The 16,688-nt window shown below is 45.5% G+C and overlaps 1 protein-coding gene across 1 annotated transcript in view; it reads left to right on the top strand.

The window, feature by feature from the left end:
* Window positions 1–7,225, top strand: part of Abcc2 (ATP binding cassette subfamily C member 2) — a 53,751-nt gene extending 46,526 nt beyond the window's left edge. Inside the window, exons 29-32 of the mRNA XM_005063560.4 lie at window positions 597–755; window positions 2,081–2,247; window positions 4,396–4,590; window positions 5,255–7,225. Coding sequence (XP_005063617.1) covers window positions 597–755; window positions 2,081–2,247; window positions 4,396–4,590; window positions 5,255–5,384 — 651 coding nt within the window. The 3' untranslated portion in view covers window positions 5,385–7,225. The remainder of the gene's footprint in view (window positions 1–596; window positions 756–2,080; window positions 2,248–4,395; window positions 4,591–5,254) is intronic.
* Window positions 7,226–16,688: the final 9,463 nt, after the last annotated feature.

Below are 16,688 nucleotides of genomic sequence, written 5' to 3'. Positions count from 1 at the left end.
TATGCATGTAACAATAATTAATGAAAAAAGGTAATGGATTTGAAAATGAGCAAGGGAATGGTAATGGGAGGGTTTGGAGGGAGGAAAGGAAAGAGGAAATGTAATTATAATTTCAAAAAATGAAAGAAGTAAGTGTGCCTATGCATGCACATGTACATATGTGAAGGGCAGAGGGTAACTTGTGGGTCCAGGGATTGAACTCAAGTCATCTGGCTTAGCAGCAATCGCCTTTGCTCACTGAGTCACCCCAAAGGGTTCTTTCTCTCCACTTCTTAAACAAAATAAAATAAAAAACGAATGAGCCTGTAATTGCCCGGATTAAGTGTAACCACAGCAGCTGAGAGGACTTGTCCACTGTTTTCAGCACACAGCACAGAGGAGTGTGTGTGCGAGAACCAGTTTTTCTGGCATCTGGGCCTAAAAGCCACTTTACATGTTTGTGTAAGGTGTTTTTTTTTTGTTGTTTGTTTTTTGGTTTTTTTCCTTTTTTTTTTTTTTTGGTCACCTGTGCCTACCACATTGTGACTCTCACAGGCTAATTTCTGTTCTCTCCAAGAATTGCATGTGAACTAGATGTACATGAACTCTATTCACAGGTCGGCGTGGTGGGCAGGACGGGGGCTGGGAAGTCATCCCTCACAAACTGCCTCTTCAGAATCTTGGAGTCTGCAGGTGGCCAGATCATCATTGATGGGGTAGACATTGCTTCCATTGGACTGCACGACCTTCGAGGGAAACTGACCATCATCCCCCAGGTTAGCCCTGGAACTTACTTTGGCACACACAGTAGAGAAACACGGACATGAATTAGTTGCTCTTCTTGTCATTGTACCTGACAGGAAGTGACTTAGAGGATTAAGGGCGATTTGGGCTCACAGTTTGAGAAGAGACACGGGCCATGGTGGTGGGAAGGATGTCAACAGGAGTGAACACTGCCTCACGGCGTCTGCACTCACCAAGCAGAAATGAGCGCTGGCTGGTTCTCAGCTGCGTTTTTCTTTTCTCCTCAGTTTAAGACCCCACCTCGTGGAATAGTCATCCCCAGGGGTCTGTCTCCTAGATGGTTCTAGACCCTGTTTAGCTGACTACCAATGTTCACTTTCACGCCAGGATTGTAGACTAGTTCCCCAAGACACTGCTTCCAGAAGAGTTCTGAATTTTGTGCGTAATTTGTGACTGCTAGAATTGACCAGCAGGTGGCAGCAACACAACAGCAGTCAAATAGAGCAGATGATTATTTGGCGATTCCGTAGCCCATCACGGTTTACTGAGACCTTTGTAATTAGCAGTAGCAATTTTGCTGCTGAAGCTTGAAGCCATTAAGCTTTATATTCTCCATTTGATGTGGCTAAAAGACAGAGGAGGGAATTTGCTGCAGGTTTTTGCCAGCAAGCGGAACATTTATTGTATCAGCAAGAAAGACCTCCCTTTGGCTTGCTCTATGGACCCTACCAAAGTAAGGATTGCCTTGGAGGCTGCTCCACTCTTGTGAGGTATAGAACCATTGCTGCTCTCTGCACTGTGACCAAGTGGCTGTGGAGGATTTGTTTTCCTGCTGTCTGGTGTGTGTCATCAGATGCCTCTTCCATCTCTCTCCCCCTTACTCCATCGAGACAGGGTCCTCCATGGAACCTAGAGCTTGCCGTTTGGGGTTTTGTTGTTATTTTACGATTTCTTTATGTGTTATGAGTATTTTGCCTGTTTGTGTGTAAGTGTGCTGCATGTGGACCTGCTTCTCACAGACACCAGAAGAGGGCGCCAGATCCTCTGGAGTCAAGGACAGTTGTGGGTGCTGGCCTCTGCTAGACCGGCCAGTGCTTGAACCGCAGAGCCCCCTCTCCAGCCTCAGGGGATCATTGTTTGTTTGGGGCTAGGCCAGTGGTCAGTAGCTCCAGATATCCTGTAGTGTCCACTCTGAACATAAGGCTCAAGAGGCCACTCAGCTTTCTCTTGGATGCTGGGGACAAACTCAGGTCCTTCCTCATGCTTCTACATGAGACATCTCTTCTTCTGACCACAGAGGATGACTGAACCCTTTGCTGACATCAGCCCTAACATCTCCCCACTCTCTGACTTGCAGGACCCCATCCTGTTCTCTGGGAGCCTGAGGATGAATCTAGACCCGTTCAACAAATACTCAGATGAGGAGGTTTGGAAGGCCCTGGAGCTGGCCCATCTCAAATCCTTTGTGGAAGGCCTGCAGCTTGGGTTGTACCATGAAGTGGCAGAGGGTGGTGACAACCTGAGGTAATTAATGTCTTGTAACCTGCTTCTTCCACAGGCAGTGACAAGATGGGAGGGAACTGTTCTTTGTGTTCCTGTATTAGATACGGTTTGGCATCGTGGGATTTACACTATAGGTCTAATTCCTAATGTGTAAAAATATGCTAAGACAGACGTAAAAATGCTTAGAAACACTTGTTATTAAATGTGCCTTCATGTGACATTATATCACGTGAGCTTACAAAGGCCACTATGGTGGAGAATCCTAGAGCACAGGCTCAACAGAGTCTCAGTAGCACTAGCCAGCTTCCTGGTCCAACCAGAGTCTGATCTCTCTGTTGTGACACCCAGACAGGACATGGGGACATGGAGATCCCCACAGGCTATGAAAGGAATCCCAGTTTGAGAACCACCGGTCTAAAGGGCACATGGATGAGGTTACCACCCAAAAAGCCCTTGGGCACTGCAGAGACACCTAAGATTCTTACAATGACTCTGAGTTTATAGTTCTTACCCTAAAATATGTTTTTAATATCCTGACACTTCATTTCTGATGTCCACGAATGTGTGGTTCTGGCATTCTCCCTATTCAGTCCTTAGACAAAGCTCAAGGGCAGCTCCTGCTTCTGACCCCGGTGCCTCAGCGGTGGAAGGGGAGACACAGACAGCAGCGTCAAAGGGATGGGAAACTCAGCAGCTCAAACAGTGAGCTGGAAGCTCTGGGTGAACCTAGGAGCTTCATATGAGCACAGAGTCCCAGGCCCTATGCCTGCTCATCTGGACCTACATTAGGTGACCTCACCCACAGGGGCACTTTCATGGCTTGGGGGTGAATGTCGTCTATCTTGCTTTCCCTTGACAACAGACACGGGGCCAGCAAGGCTTACATAGCTGTTTAACCTGATGTAAAAGACCATTCAAATATCAATAAATACGCATTAACACCTACTGTGTGCCAGGCACTGGAGACACAGAGGCAAACAACACGGATACACCCCTGGACCTCCAAGCACATAAAACATCATGGGGCATAAACGGCAGTGCTGTTAAGCCTGCAGAGGGGACGTGTGAGACGTTGTGGCAGGAAGTGATAGTGACATCCCTCTTCTTGTCCGTGCTGGAGTCACTTCACTGTGATTGCTAGTGCCTTGAATTCAGGCCCGTGTTTCAGACTTGGCTTAGGGAATTAAAGCCTACATGTACTAGTAGAGGAACAAAACAGTGTGCACTCTCTGTGGTAAACGGTGGGTAAGCGGGCATGAGAGAGCAGCTAGGAGGTGCCCGATATTATAAAGTACAGTTGACCTGGGCAGAAGGTGGCTGCCGGCTAAGCCAAGAGTTCTGCAGGGTGCCTGACCTTATATTACAAACACTGCAAGTTCGTCTTGGGTGACTTCTCCACTCCTGTGGAAATGTTCTTGCAGACAATTACAGAACATTAGTCTAGCTCCCTCTGTTTAATACAGTCCCTAATGACCACAGCAGGGAAGAGTAATTAGCAAATTCCCAAATTTTTCCTTCACATCATTTCCCAAGCTCCTTTATGTAAGTAAGAGGTCCAGCTTTCATTATCGGCGTTTACCAAATTAAAGCTATTTGCGTTTTATTCTACATACATTGCATCTCACACCAAGACACCAGGCTCATTAGGTGGCTTTGTCTCTAATCAAGGCAGGAAGCCTTGAACAAATAATTAGCCTTGGGACTAGAATCACACATTAAAATAATGAATGCATTTGCTGAGGCCACAGATAAATGCCACTGGGGCATTCCACAGCAACGCCACCCTGTATCAGCTGTGTCAGGTGACACCCTGCTGTAGTCAACTCGGGGGCACTTGTGTTGACTTGCAGTTGTTGGTATCGCTATGGCTAAATACAAAGCACTGTTTCCGGGCCAATGTTTTTCAAACTTGCTTCAACATGAAAATTATTAAAATTATAAAACTCTAGGCTGCCCCCCCCAGTCTGTGTAAAGGAAGACCCAGAAACATAAACTTTTTTATCAAGATGTTCCGATAAGTCTTCTAACTGAGAAAGTTTGAAAAACATTGGCTTTAACAGTGACCAATGGCGGATTTTTGAAAACCAGTTCTGGCTCGTGAAATGAGTCCTAGCGGCCGGTTTTCCCCGGTCCGTTGGGCTTATCTGTGACTCCTTCTGTTGGCTGCAGCATAGGGCAGAGGCAGCTTCTGTGTCTGGGCAGGGCTCTGCTGCTGAAATCCAAAATCCTCATCCTGGATGAGGCTACAGCTGCTGTGGATCTGGGGACAGACGACCTTATTCAGACGACCATCCGAAGCGAGTTCTCCAGCTGCACAGTGATCACCATTGCCCACAGGCTGCACACCATCATGGACAGTGACAAGTGAGTGTGAGGATGGTGGCGAGGGGACAGAACCTAACCCAGGGCTACCGTGCCGGCGTGGGCTAGAAGCCTGGAGGCACTTCACAGCAGGGGGCTTAACCGTGTCATCTGAAGCCCCGAGGCCTCGCAGTTTCAAACTGTACATCAAGCTAATAAAAGCTAAACGGGGCAAGGATAAAATAGGAAGCTACACTGTCGGTGTGGGAAGGTGGAAGCCTCATCTTACACATGGCTGATGTGAGCATAGACTGTCCCAACCACACAGCCTCAGCTGTTCCCACTCAGGCGCATTACAACTGTCTGGAGAGGAAGGAACCCCCTTTAATCCAAACACCTTAAACAGCCTGGACTTTGCCGTTAGGGTTAGGGCTAGGGCTCAGCGTTCAGGGTAGGGTTTCAGGGTTAGGGTTACAGTGAGGGTTAGGGCTAGAGTTAGGGTTCAGGGTTCAGGGTTCAGGGTTTGGGGTTGTTTAGGGTTAGGGTTAGGGTTCTACTCCATTTGGCTCCTTCCATCCAGGGGTAGACATGGAGTCATCTCTGCCCGTGCTCTCGGCTGAAGTCCATTCGTTGCCACTATCCTGTTGACTACCACCTAGTCCTGACTCCTTATAGATGTTTAGCTTTGACACACCACTCTCTAAAGGTTGTCTCTTCTCTATTTCAGGATAATGGTCCTAGACAGTGGAAAGATTGTGGAGTACGGCAGTCCTGAAGAACTGCTGTCCAAAACAGGTCCCTTTTATTGTATGGCCAAGGAAGCTGGCATTGAGACGGCAAACAACACAGAGCTCTAGAGGCTGGTTCCACAGCTGGAGAACTGTGAGGGGCATCCTTACTTGCTTTTGGGTTTTGTGACTGTGTCATAGGTGCAACAAGACATATTTTGTTGCTATTACTCAGGTTGACCTCAAACTCTTAGGCTCAAGCAAGCTCTGGTCTCAGCCTCCCATGTAAAAGCAGACATTTGGAAGAGTATCATGAATGGGTACTTATGTAAATATTACCAAGTACCTTAGCAGATCTCTCAACGAGCAGGGAGATAGCTCAGTTGTTAGAGTGCTTGCCTTGCAAGTGTGAGTACCAGGGTTTGGTCCCCGAATTCATTTCTTTAAGCGGTCATGGCTGGACAGGATTATAATGCTGGTGCTGGGCAGAGTCTGGCAGATACCTGGGCTCGATGGCCAGCCAGCATAGCCTGCCTGGAAAATTCCAGGTCAGGAAGAGATCCTGGCTCAAAAAAACCAGGTGGACGGCACCAAAGGAACACTTGAGGGTGAACTCTGGCCTCAACACACACATGACCTACATGCATAAGCACGTGTGTACACACCTCAGAAAGAAGGGCCCTCACTGCTCTGCCTTCATTATGTTTTCTTACTACCCCCATACCCAGGGATAACCGTTAACCTAAATTCCATAATTCTGTTGCCTGCTGTTTTAGTTTTTATGTTTAAGCAATGTGCACTGTTTACTCTGATGTAAATGGACTCGTATTGCATGTGTCCTGTGGCTATTCCTTTGTTCAACAATATATTTGCAATCTGTCTACACTGGTGCATACAGCGAGGTGACTTTACTTTCACTGTTCACTGCTCTCCGGCAGGACAGCACTGTGTGAGCAGATCACACTTAATCCATTTACGTACTGGTGAGCGTTGGGCTCATTCCCAGGGTCTCTCCTTTTCCATTACTGACATTAGTACTGTGAACATCCTGGGATACCGTGTTTATTTCTCTAAAGTCTAATTTGGAAATGGGGGTTGTACAATGTCTACACATATATCCTGAGCAGTTCCAGTTTCAACAATGACTACAACTAAGACTTCATTTTGGGTTTGCTGTGTGTGTCCTGACTTCTGTGGAGGGTCGATACCTTTTTGTGTGTTTTTGGGACATTTGGATTCATTATATGATTTTTAAAATGCTGTATCTCATTGTTTCAATACCAGCATTCTTTTTCATCTATTATTTTTAATGTTTATTTTTACTTATTGATTTATTTTTAATTTTAAAAGATTTATTTATTTATTGCATTGTATGAATGGTTTGCCTGCGTGATGTGTGTGAACCACGTGTATCAGAAGTCAGAAGCGGGCTTGAGAGCCCCTGGAACTGCAGTTACAGATAGTTGTGAGCCACCATGTGGGTGCTAGAATTAAGTTGAGTTTTCTGCAACAACAACAAATGTTCTTAACCATGGTGCCATGTCTCCAGTCATCACCTCATCATTGGAATTTTGAGTAATAGAACTTTCTTGTTCTGTAATTTTAAAATATCCTTATTTTCTTCCCAAGCACATTCTAAATAAATACAGTTCTCTGGTTTTCTTCTTGAAACAAGTTTCCAGGCATACAGCGTTTGGGGACACAAGGGGGCGTTGGAAACCAGAGGAACAGTTTATACCTGCTGAGAGCTAACTGCCAAAACCAAGACGTGTGCAAGAATAAAGCATTTCAGATGAAAGAGGAGAGCCCTACCATGGTCCCATTATTTCCCCAGCTAGCCGGCCCAGGCTGGTCCTTGTATTCTTATCACAGGGAGCTTAAATTAATGACCTCTTCTATTATTTAGCATCTATTAAGTGTCTGACATTTTAAAGCAATTTAATATAAATAAAAATATTTTATTTCAATAAGTATTCTATTCTGAGGTGTCATCAGTTAATATTCCTCCACAAGTTTTATTTCAGCAAATTAATTTCTGGGACAATTTTAGGTTAGTATTAAGGACTTGAAGGACCTCCAAAATGCCACCATTATCTTCAGGGATCTTTGGTCTCTTCTGTGTTCTTGCTGATTCTTCTGTGTACTAGGAATCATTGTTTTTCAGAATAAAGAAGCCCAGGTTTTGTGAAGACCAGTCAGGAGGCAAGTTACAAATGAATACATAGCAAGAATGCCCCCTTGGTGTATTGTAATTCCATTCAGAGTCCTGGCCAGGGAATGCCTCCCATGGCTGGGTGGGCAGCCTGTCACTGAGAAGGGGAAAGGGAAACCAGAGAGACTGGAAAGGAAGAGAGGGACTGTGGGTCAAAGCCGACGATGGGAGGTTTGTTAGTGTGACTAAAGATAGTGAAAGAATCATCTGGTTTGGGCCTCACAGCTAGAAGGAAACACTATATGGAATTTATTTTCTTTATGGCAAGAGCTAGCCATTTGGACAAAGAAACTGCCCTTGCCTCCATTGCTAACTGTATTCTGTGCAAGCTGGACCAGCAGGATGCATAAAAAAAGCAACTGCCAAACTTTGCCAAGACAAGGTAGAACAGTTCTTCAAAATTCCCTGCTTCTCAGAAATGTCTATCAGATATACTAGCTCTGTAGGCCAAAGATGTGTGCCCCAATGTTATAGAAGAACTTTGGGTGATTGTTAGGTAACATTTTACCCATCTGGGGTCTTTGATGGAGTTGAAGACTAGATAGCTTAAGTTTTCTTTAGTTATGATAAAAGGAAAATTAGGTATGAAATTTTAGACTCACAAATATAAGATAGATAATAAAATATTTTTTCTAATTTTGGATATTGTAACTATAATTCTTAATAACTATTTTGTTGTATATAATCTTACTATGTTAAAGCTAAAACCTTCCTTTTTAGTTAGACAAAAAGGGAGACATGCTATGGAATAATCCTTTTTTTACTGTGAAGATTTGTCACTTGGATTGGTTTAATAAAAAGCCGATTGTCTGGTAGCCAGGCAGGAAGTTTAGGTGGGGCAATCAAGCTAGGAGAACTCTGGGAAGAGGAAGGGCAGAGTGAGAGGAAGCAGGACATGTAGAAAATGATGTAACAAGTCATGAGCCATGTGACGGAGTGTAGATAAGAAATACGGGTTAATTTAAGAGTTAGCTAGTAACAAGCCTGAACTATTGACCAAGCGTTTATAATTCATATTAAGTCTCCATGTCGGTGGCTCACAACCTGTAACTCCAATTCTAGGGGATCTGACTCCTGCTTCTGGCCAGAGCGGGCCACCAGACACATTTGGTATACATACATACATACATACATACATACATACATACATACATACAGGCTGGTCCTTGGATCGTTGTCCCATCCCACACAGGAGAGCTAGCTGCAATGACCCGGGCATAGGAGAACTTGTCCTGCCCCTCATGGGAGAGCTCCCCCATGCACACACACACCTGGGAGGGTGCTGGGAACTGAACCTGGGTCCTCTGCAAGAGCAGCAAGTGACCTTAGCTGCTGAGTCATCTCTCTAGCCCCTCCTTCTTCAACTCTTAACAATCAATCAAGGTTTTGTTTATTATATTGGTGGTTGGCTGTATGGAGTTCACCTCAATATCCATATGATTTTATGCCTGAGAAACACCACCATGTATTCAAATTCATCTCCCTTGTCCCTGGCTTCCCTTCTGTTGGAGCAGCCATCTTTGGGGCATTTACTTTCTGCTCAAGGAAGAAATGTACACTTGTTCTTCTCTGGGAAACTCAATGTTGGCTGGTATCCGTGGTGAAGGGATTGCCGAGTCTTCCAATGGATTAGCTCTGACCACAGGTTCTTTCCTGGCTTGGTGCTAGCACTGTGGCCTGCCTGCTTCCTTTGTTACCGCAGTTGTATTGTCCTCTGGTTTCTTAGGACCTGATCCCCATAATATCTCCCTAACACGTTTACTAATTCTGAATTGTAAACCAATTACAGATATCTGTTTTTCCTTTTCCTCCATAAAATGTCGTCAGAATCTTTTCTGTTTTAGTGGAAGTAGGGATATAATTCAAGGCTTGCTTCTGTTTTTGTTTATTTTTTGGAGCACAGCTATGTTCCTTTATTTTTATATTAGCCATGCTTGCTTTTATGTTGCAATGAGGAGTTAAGTCATAACAGATTCTGTGGCCTTTGTTCCCTAAAATATGTACTGTCTAGATCTTTATTGAAAAGGTTTTCAGGTTTCTATTTCCATCACCAAAATTGTGACTTGCCTCAGAAATATTCTTTTTTTTTTTTTTTTTTTGGTTTTTCGTGACAGGGTTTCTCTGTATTGTTTTGGAGGCTGTCGGTCCAGCCCGGCCTCGAACTCACAGAGATCCACCTGCCTCTGACTCCCGAGTGCTGGGATTAAAGGCATGAGCCACCACTGCCCGGCTTCAGAAATATTCTTATGATAGAGATGTTCACAATCAAATCCATAGACCCTGACAATACGTCACATTCCATTACAATAAAGGATTTTGCCATTGTAATTATGGGTTTGGGAAAGGAAGAGTGATTCCTGGGTTACTCAGGTGTGCCCAATGTAATCAGAGTCTCTTTATAAAAGTGTTTGCTGGGCACGTGTAAGGCCTGGGTTACACAAAAGGCAGCTGGGAATTCAGAGTCAAAGAGAAGGTGTTGTGAAGACAGATGCCGAGAGACTTCCAAACACTACAGTATTTGCAGTTAGAGGAAGGCGGGCAAGCTGAGGGGCAAGCTCAGAAAAGGTAAGGGGACACGCCCCCTGGAGCCTCCATAAAGGACAAGTCCTTGATTTTGAAATTCTAATGGTTTTTAAGTCACAGAATTCATGGTGATTTGTTATGGCGGCAAGTGATGAAACAGCCTGCCTGCATCTTAACCTTGAACGCCATCTTACAGTAAGGACAAACTAGGGCCATTCCTGTCTATGAAAGGATTGAGCTATGCCCACCTGTAACCCTAACCTGTACCGCCTGTTTCAGGAAACAGCAACCATGTCTTTTGTTCCTAGAAGTTATGACCACCTTGTCATGTTCAGCTTCCTGCCTATTTGCCTGCCAGCCCCTGGGAACCCCCTAGCCCTGAACTATAAAAATCTTATCATCCCCGTGTCCAATGCTGACCTCTTGATGCTGCCTTGGAGGGGTCAGCCTGTGTTCAAAGGCTGGCTTTAATTAATTTGGCCATGGTTTAGGTTGGTGGTCTTTCTCCTGGAATCTTTGGGGTTCCCCAACAGGAAACTAGGACTGGAGAGCTCTAGTGCCTCTGATAAAACTGACAAGGTTTTCCAAAGAGCACTCAAGAGCGAGGGTTTTCATCTTTAATCTCATCGGTCCTGCTGTGGTCGGGTTTTATCATAGTGCCTTTTACTTCGCACCAAACGCTGATTGCAGGACTCATGACCGACACCTGTCCATTTGGCCTTGGTGTGTAAGAACTGCCTCCCAGGTGTGGTGAAACCAAAGGAAAGGGTCAGACAGATTCAGAATTCATAGGCTACAGTTTACTGAGAGGACTTACTCAGAAGCCTGGGGCAGCAGCAAGACCAAGTCGTGCTAAAATTCCTACAAGAAGCAGGGGAAAGGCAAAACAGCTTCAAGTGCTCAGTGGCGGGCTGCTTACAGGAGGCCCTGCTGGACCTGGCATCAGTGCCCAGTCTAAAGCGACACACACTGCCCCTTCGGGCACCCACAAACAACAACCGACCAATAATGTATTCAGAAAATCTAGAGCATTCTCACAATTCACCGACAAGAAAAGAACCCATTGTTTAAGCTAGGCAAAAGATTTAGAAGGGTTTGCCTATTTGGAGTATGTCAAGAAACCACAGAGATAAACCAACCACTGTGTCCAGTGTGACACAAGTTGGCTGCAGTTAGGTCGAATTGCATCAATGCACTCTTTCCCAACTAAACTGCCCCTATCTTAATCCATTTGGTCCTATTTGGAGTTAACCATGCCCTGTTCTCAGCTGAAAGGCTGTTGTAAAGACATCAGCCAAAGTCAGTCCTTATTTTGGCAATGGTGGCTAAAGTCTGTCATACTTAGCTTTCCTGATCCTTACATAAGGGGTGACTGTGACAGGAAATGCCTGGGACCTGAGTCCTCTTGGGTGTACGGGAGACCCTTGGATAAGGTGCATGCATAGCTTGGTGACATGTCTGCATGAGTGTTCAGACACCCCTAGTCATATGCAAGGTCCTCTGGGCCTGCTCCCAGTGTTTCCAGAATGAACATGTTTCTACTAAACTGGGCGCTCTTTTCACTTCCCCTTCCTGTCATCAGGTCATGGTTAACACTGGGAAAGCGTTACACCTGTGTCTCCTTAAAGGACATCTCATAGGCTGGGCACTAGTGGCAAATGCCTTGAACACAGCAGGCAGATGTCTGTGAGCTTGAGGCCAGCCTGGTCTACATAGTGAGTTCCAGAACATCCAGAGATACATCACAAGATCCTGTCTCCAAAACACCAAATAAAATAAAGGGCATCTCTTACTGGTGCTGAGGCACAGGCGTGTAAGTACTTTGCAAAAGCTTTAGTTTAAGTCAGGTGTGTGGCGTGTGCCTACAATCCCAGCACACTGGAGTTGAGGCCAATAGAGTTGACTATTATCAATCCTGCCTGGCACTGTATTCTGCCGCAGCCTACAAAAGGGAAACAGTGAGAATCTACTGCTATTAAAATGCCATGACTATATAGCAAAGCTTAAAATCCTGCATGGGAGCTGAGCTGTGGAGTGCTAGGAAAAGGGGCTTCGAAACAAGTGCATGTCTTGTAGGTGTTCTTAGCACATTCCTGGCCCTGGTAACCCACATATCAGAGTCCCAGCTCCAAAATCAGTTAAGACAGGATGGAAAGGGCAGTCCTCCTCCGGAACCATGTCCTTCATCTCACATTGCCTGCATAAGCAGACATCATCTCATGTGATTCTCCTTATTGTCCTGAGAGACCTGAAATCGCCATTGTCTAGATGTAGACTCCTCACATCCATCCCTGCTCTAGCGATGGCAGATGAAAGAATACATAAAAAGTTCCTTCATAGCCGGGTGGTGGCGCACGCCTTTAATCCCAGCACTCGGGAGCTAGAGGCTGGTGGATCTCTGTGAGTTCGAAGCCAGCCTGGTCTACTGAGCAAGTTCCAGGACAGGCTCCAAAACAATACAGAGAAACCCTGTCTCGAAAAACCAAAAAAAAAAAAAAATTACCTAGATGGACATCATGCTGCCTAGTTTTAATTCAGCTTGACACAAGCTGTAGTCAGTCCAAGAGAGGGAACTTCAGTTGAGAAAATGTCTCTGAAAGACTGAACATTTTCTTTTTTATTAATTTATTTTTTACATTCCAATCCCAGTTCCCTCACTTTCCTCTCCTCCTGCTTCCCCAACTCCCACCCTTCTCCTATCTGCTCCTTGGAGAGGGTAAGGCCTCCCCTAGGAAGTCTACTAAGTCTGTCCCATCATCTAGTTGAAGCAGGACCAAGGGCTGGGCAAGGTATCTCTCCGTATAGAATGGGCTCCACTAAGTCAGTTTGTGCATTAGAGTTAGATCTTGGACCCACTGCTAGTGACCTCATATATTGTCCCAGTCACACCACTGTCACCTGTATTAAGGAAGTCTAGTTCAGTCTTATACAGGATCCCCATTTGTCAGACCTGAGTCAGTGGTCTCTCACTAGCTCGGGTCAGCTCATCTGTGGGTTTCCCCATCAAGGTCTTGACTCCTTTATTCACATTATCGCTCCTCCCTCACTTGGATTGTACTCCAGGAGCTTGTCCCATTGGTTAGTTGTGGATTTCTGCATCTGCTTCCATCTGTTTCTGGAAGAGGGTTCTAGCTTCTCTGGGGTTGTGGATTGTATGCTGGGCATCTTTTGCTTTATGTCTGGTGTCCACTTATGAGTGAGTACATACTTTGTCTTTCTGGTTCTGGGTTACTTCACTTAGGATGTTTTTTTCTAGTTCTGTCCATTTGCCTGCAAATTTTAGGATGAAACATTTTCTTAATTAGTGATTGATGTGGCCCAGCCTGGTGGTACCACCCTGGGCTGGTCGTCCCTGGGTTCTGTAACAGACGAGTTAAGCAAACCATGAGGAGCAAGCCCCACGGCCTCTGCATCAGCTCCTGCCTCCAGGTTCCAGCCCTGTTTGAGTTCCTGCCCTGGCTTCCCTCAGTGGATTGTGGCTCAGGATATATAAGCAGAACAAACCTTTCCTCTGGCCATAGTGTTTCATCCCAGCAAAAGTAACCCTAAGATAGATGGGTCTCAGCCCTTGCTGCACACGCTAATCTCCTGGGGCCTTGTTAGATTTGTGTTCAGCTATGATCTGGGGCCAGCCTTGCCCACAGCCTCCGGGTGACAGAGGCCTAGAAGGCATCTGGTATTGAGACAAAAGCGTATACCCTTTCATAAACTTGTTACTAGTTCAATTATTACCCTTTTGTCAATGACCCCTTATCTCTTCAATTTTTTTTTTGGTTTCTCTGTGTAGCCCTGGCTGTCTTAGAACTTGCTCTGTAGACCAGGCTTGCTTCAGACTCAGAGATCCACCTGGCCTCTGCTCCCTGAGTGGCACTGGGATTAAAGGCGTGCGCCACTACTGCCTGACTTCAATTTCATATTCTTTATAGCACTTTATAGCACTCTTTCCCACTCTCAATAAATCTTTTGCCTAAATTAGTTAAGACTTCATATCCCCAGAAATTGCTTCTCCTGCCTTTGATCCTCATCTTCCAGGCCATTCTCTCCCCCAACACAGGTGATGCCTTTTAAAAAAAATTATTAAAAATAACCTTATTTTACATACCAATCCCAGTTCCCCCTCCTTTCTGTTCCCCCACTCCCCTCACCATCTCTCCACCCCACACCCATCCACTCCTCAGAGACAGTGAGGCCTCCCATGGGAGAGCATCAAAGTCTGTCACATCTTTTGGGGAAGGACAGCCTCCCCCCCATATCTAGGCTGAGAGCGTAACCCTCCTCCATAGGGAATGGGCTCAAAAGAGCAGTTCCTGCACGAGGGATCAGTATTGGTTCCACTGCCAGAGGCCCAGACTGGCCAGGCCTCCCAACTGACACCCATGTTCAGGGGACCTAGCTCTGTCTTTATGCAGGATCCCAGCTGTCAGACTGGGGTCTGAGAGCTCCCACTTGCTCAGGTCAGCTGTTTGTGTGCGTTTCCTCAGCATGGTCTTGATCCCTTTGCTCATCACTCCTTCCTGTCTACAACTGGATAGCAAAGCCTACACGGGTTTGATAGTGGAGTCCTCAGCTCTGAAGTCCTTGGTGTGGCCCTTAAGTATCCTCCAACTTGCTGTTTACACTGTGTTGATGTTTTAACCTTCATTTTTCCATTGACAAAAATTGTGTAAGTTTATCATGAGCAACATTTTAAATCATGCACATACTGCAGAATATTTTAAAGTATTTGATTAAGTTCATACATATTTGATTACATTCAGTACTCAGAGTCTCCTTAGCTCCTTGGATCACCTCCAGGTCCCCGTCTCTTGGTTTGTTTTAATCGTTTCAACTCTAGTTTGTGCTGTCCATATACTTATGAGATTGGGACCATCCACTGGAGTGTGGCCAACCTACCAGAGCCACAGCCTTTAAGAATACTAGACTCCCTCCCTCCCCTAGTAGTCACTAACTGTCCAGATCTCCTTGATCAGGGCTGGGGCTTGTGAACCACTTTCCACTCCACGCAAGAATGCTGATGGCTTGGTCTTATCATGTGTTGGGGCCCATAAAAATGGCTCTACAACATCTTGACTTCAGGTCAGAGAGTTCAAACCCACTATTGCTCTTTCAAGGTTAAACAACAGGATATTTGGCCTGAGGAGTACCAATGGATGCCTTACCTTGAAAACAGGATTATCTGATTTAAGGTGTGGTTACTTGATACTTTGGTTATTGAGAAGGTAACAACGCTTGCTTGTTCTTCTTGGTAAGGAAGTCTTTTGCCTCCCCCTCTTTTGATTGAGGTATGTAAGAACTTTGACTAGTAAACTAGCAGTGGTTCCTGGTATTCACCAGATGCCCTCCTGACCCTATCGTGTCTCTATATTTTCTTCAGTATCTTTAGTTTTCCTATCCGTCATTTTTGGGGGGAGGGGTCTGGGGGATTTCCTGTCACTTCTTACTCCACATGCTTCTTTCCATGCATGGATGGATAAACTGGGCAGGACCCGGCTGTTGTTGTCTCCCAGATTCAGGGTACGACAATCATGAGGCATTTTTGCTGTCATCTCTAGGAGTTTCACTCTGGCCTTCCCTGACCTCTGTCTCTTAAAATCTTTCTGCCCCACCTCTTCGATGGCCTGGACCTTTGGGAAGGAGATGTGATGTTACAGGTGCCCCATGTGTGACTGAGCACCCCACTGTATACATTCTCTGCGTTTTGACCAGTTGTTTCTGTGGTAACCATCGTCCACTGCACCAACAAACTTGTCTGGTGAGGACCGAGGGCTGCACTCATCTACGGGGAGAGATAGAAATTTAGAGGGCAGCTTGATACTATGTGCATTTAGCAAAATAACAGTAGGTTCATCCATGGGGCCCGTGAGCTCCCCAACTATGGCTTCACAGCCAGATTTCTGGCTCTTTTTATAGTACTGGAAGGTGCTGTGCAGGCTTCTGGGGAACAGTCTTACCAGCCGTGAACATCATTTTTATGGAGAGAACACTTGAAGCACTCAAGAGCAAAGGAAGGGAAGAACAAATTCAGAACCTGAACAAGGGATCAAAGCCCCAGGATGAGAAATTCAATAATTCAGCAAAGGCACAGAAATTCAGCGAAAACAGAAATCCTAGAAATAAAAAACTGGAATCACTTAAAAACTCAATGGAAAGTGATGAGAACCTCCTGCCTCTGCCTCTCAAGTGCTGGGATTAGAGGTGTGCATCACACGCCAGACATCTGGTACTATAGTTAAAAAAAAACCAAACAAACTCAAAGCTGGCTGTCAGGGCAAACTTGGAACCCCAACACCCAGACGAAGCAAAAGGAGCTCACTGGAGACCTGCCTGGGCTACATAACAAGATCATCCCATTGTACCCCCAAAAGGGACAGAAAAGCACCTCAAAGTGGAGTAAAGACTTAAATCTGTGACCAGAAACTGTAGAGCAGGGGTCCGTAACCTTCCTAATGCTGCGACCCTTTCATGTTGTGCTGACCCCCGACTATAAAACTATCTCATTGCTACTTCATAACTGTAATGTGCTACTGTTATGAATCGTATTGTGAATACCTGAAATACAGGATATCTGATCTCAAAGGGGTCAGGACCCATGAGTTGAGAAACACTGCTGTAGAAGTACTCAAAGAAAACACGGTCCCTTGCCACTCAGCTGGGCAAGGATGAAAAAGTTCAGACTCAAGATGAAGGAAACACTTATG

Source organism: Mesocricetus auratus, unplaced genomic scaffold, assembly GCF_017639785.1.
Source record: "Mesocricetus auratus isolate SY011 unplaced genomic scaffold, BCM_Maur_2.0 Super-Scaffold_4256, whole genome shotgun sequence".
Classification (NCBI taxonomy): domain Eukaryota; kingdom Metazoa; phylum Chordata; class Mammalia; order Rodentia; family Cricetidae; genus Mesocricetus; species Mesocricetus auratus.
This window is presented reverse-complemented; position numbering and strand designations above follow the sequence as displayed.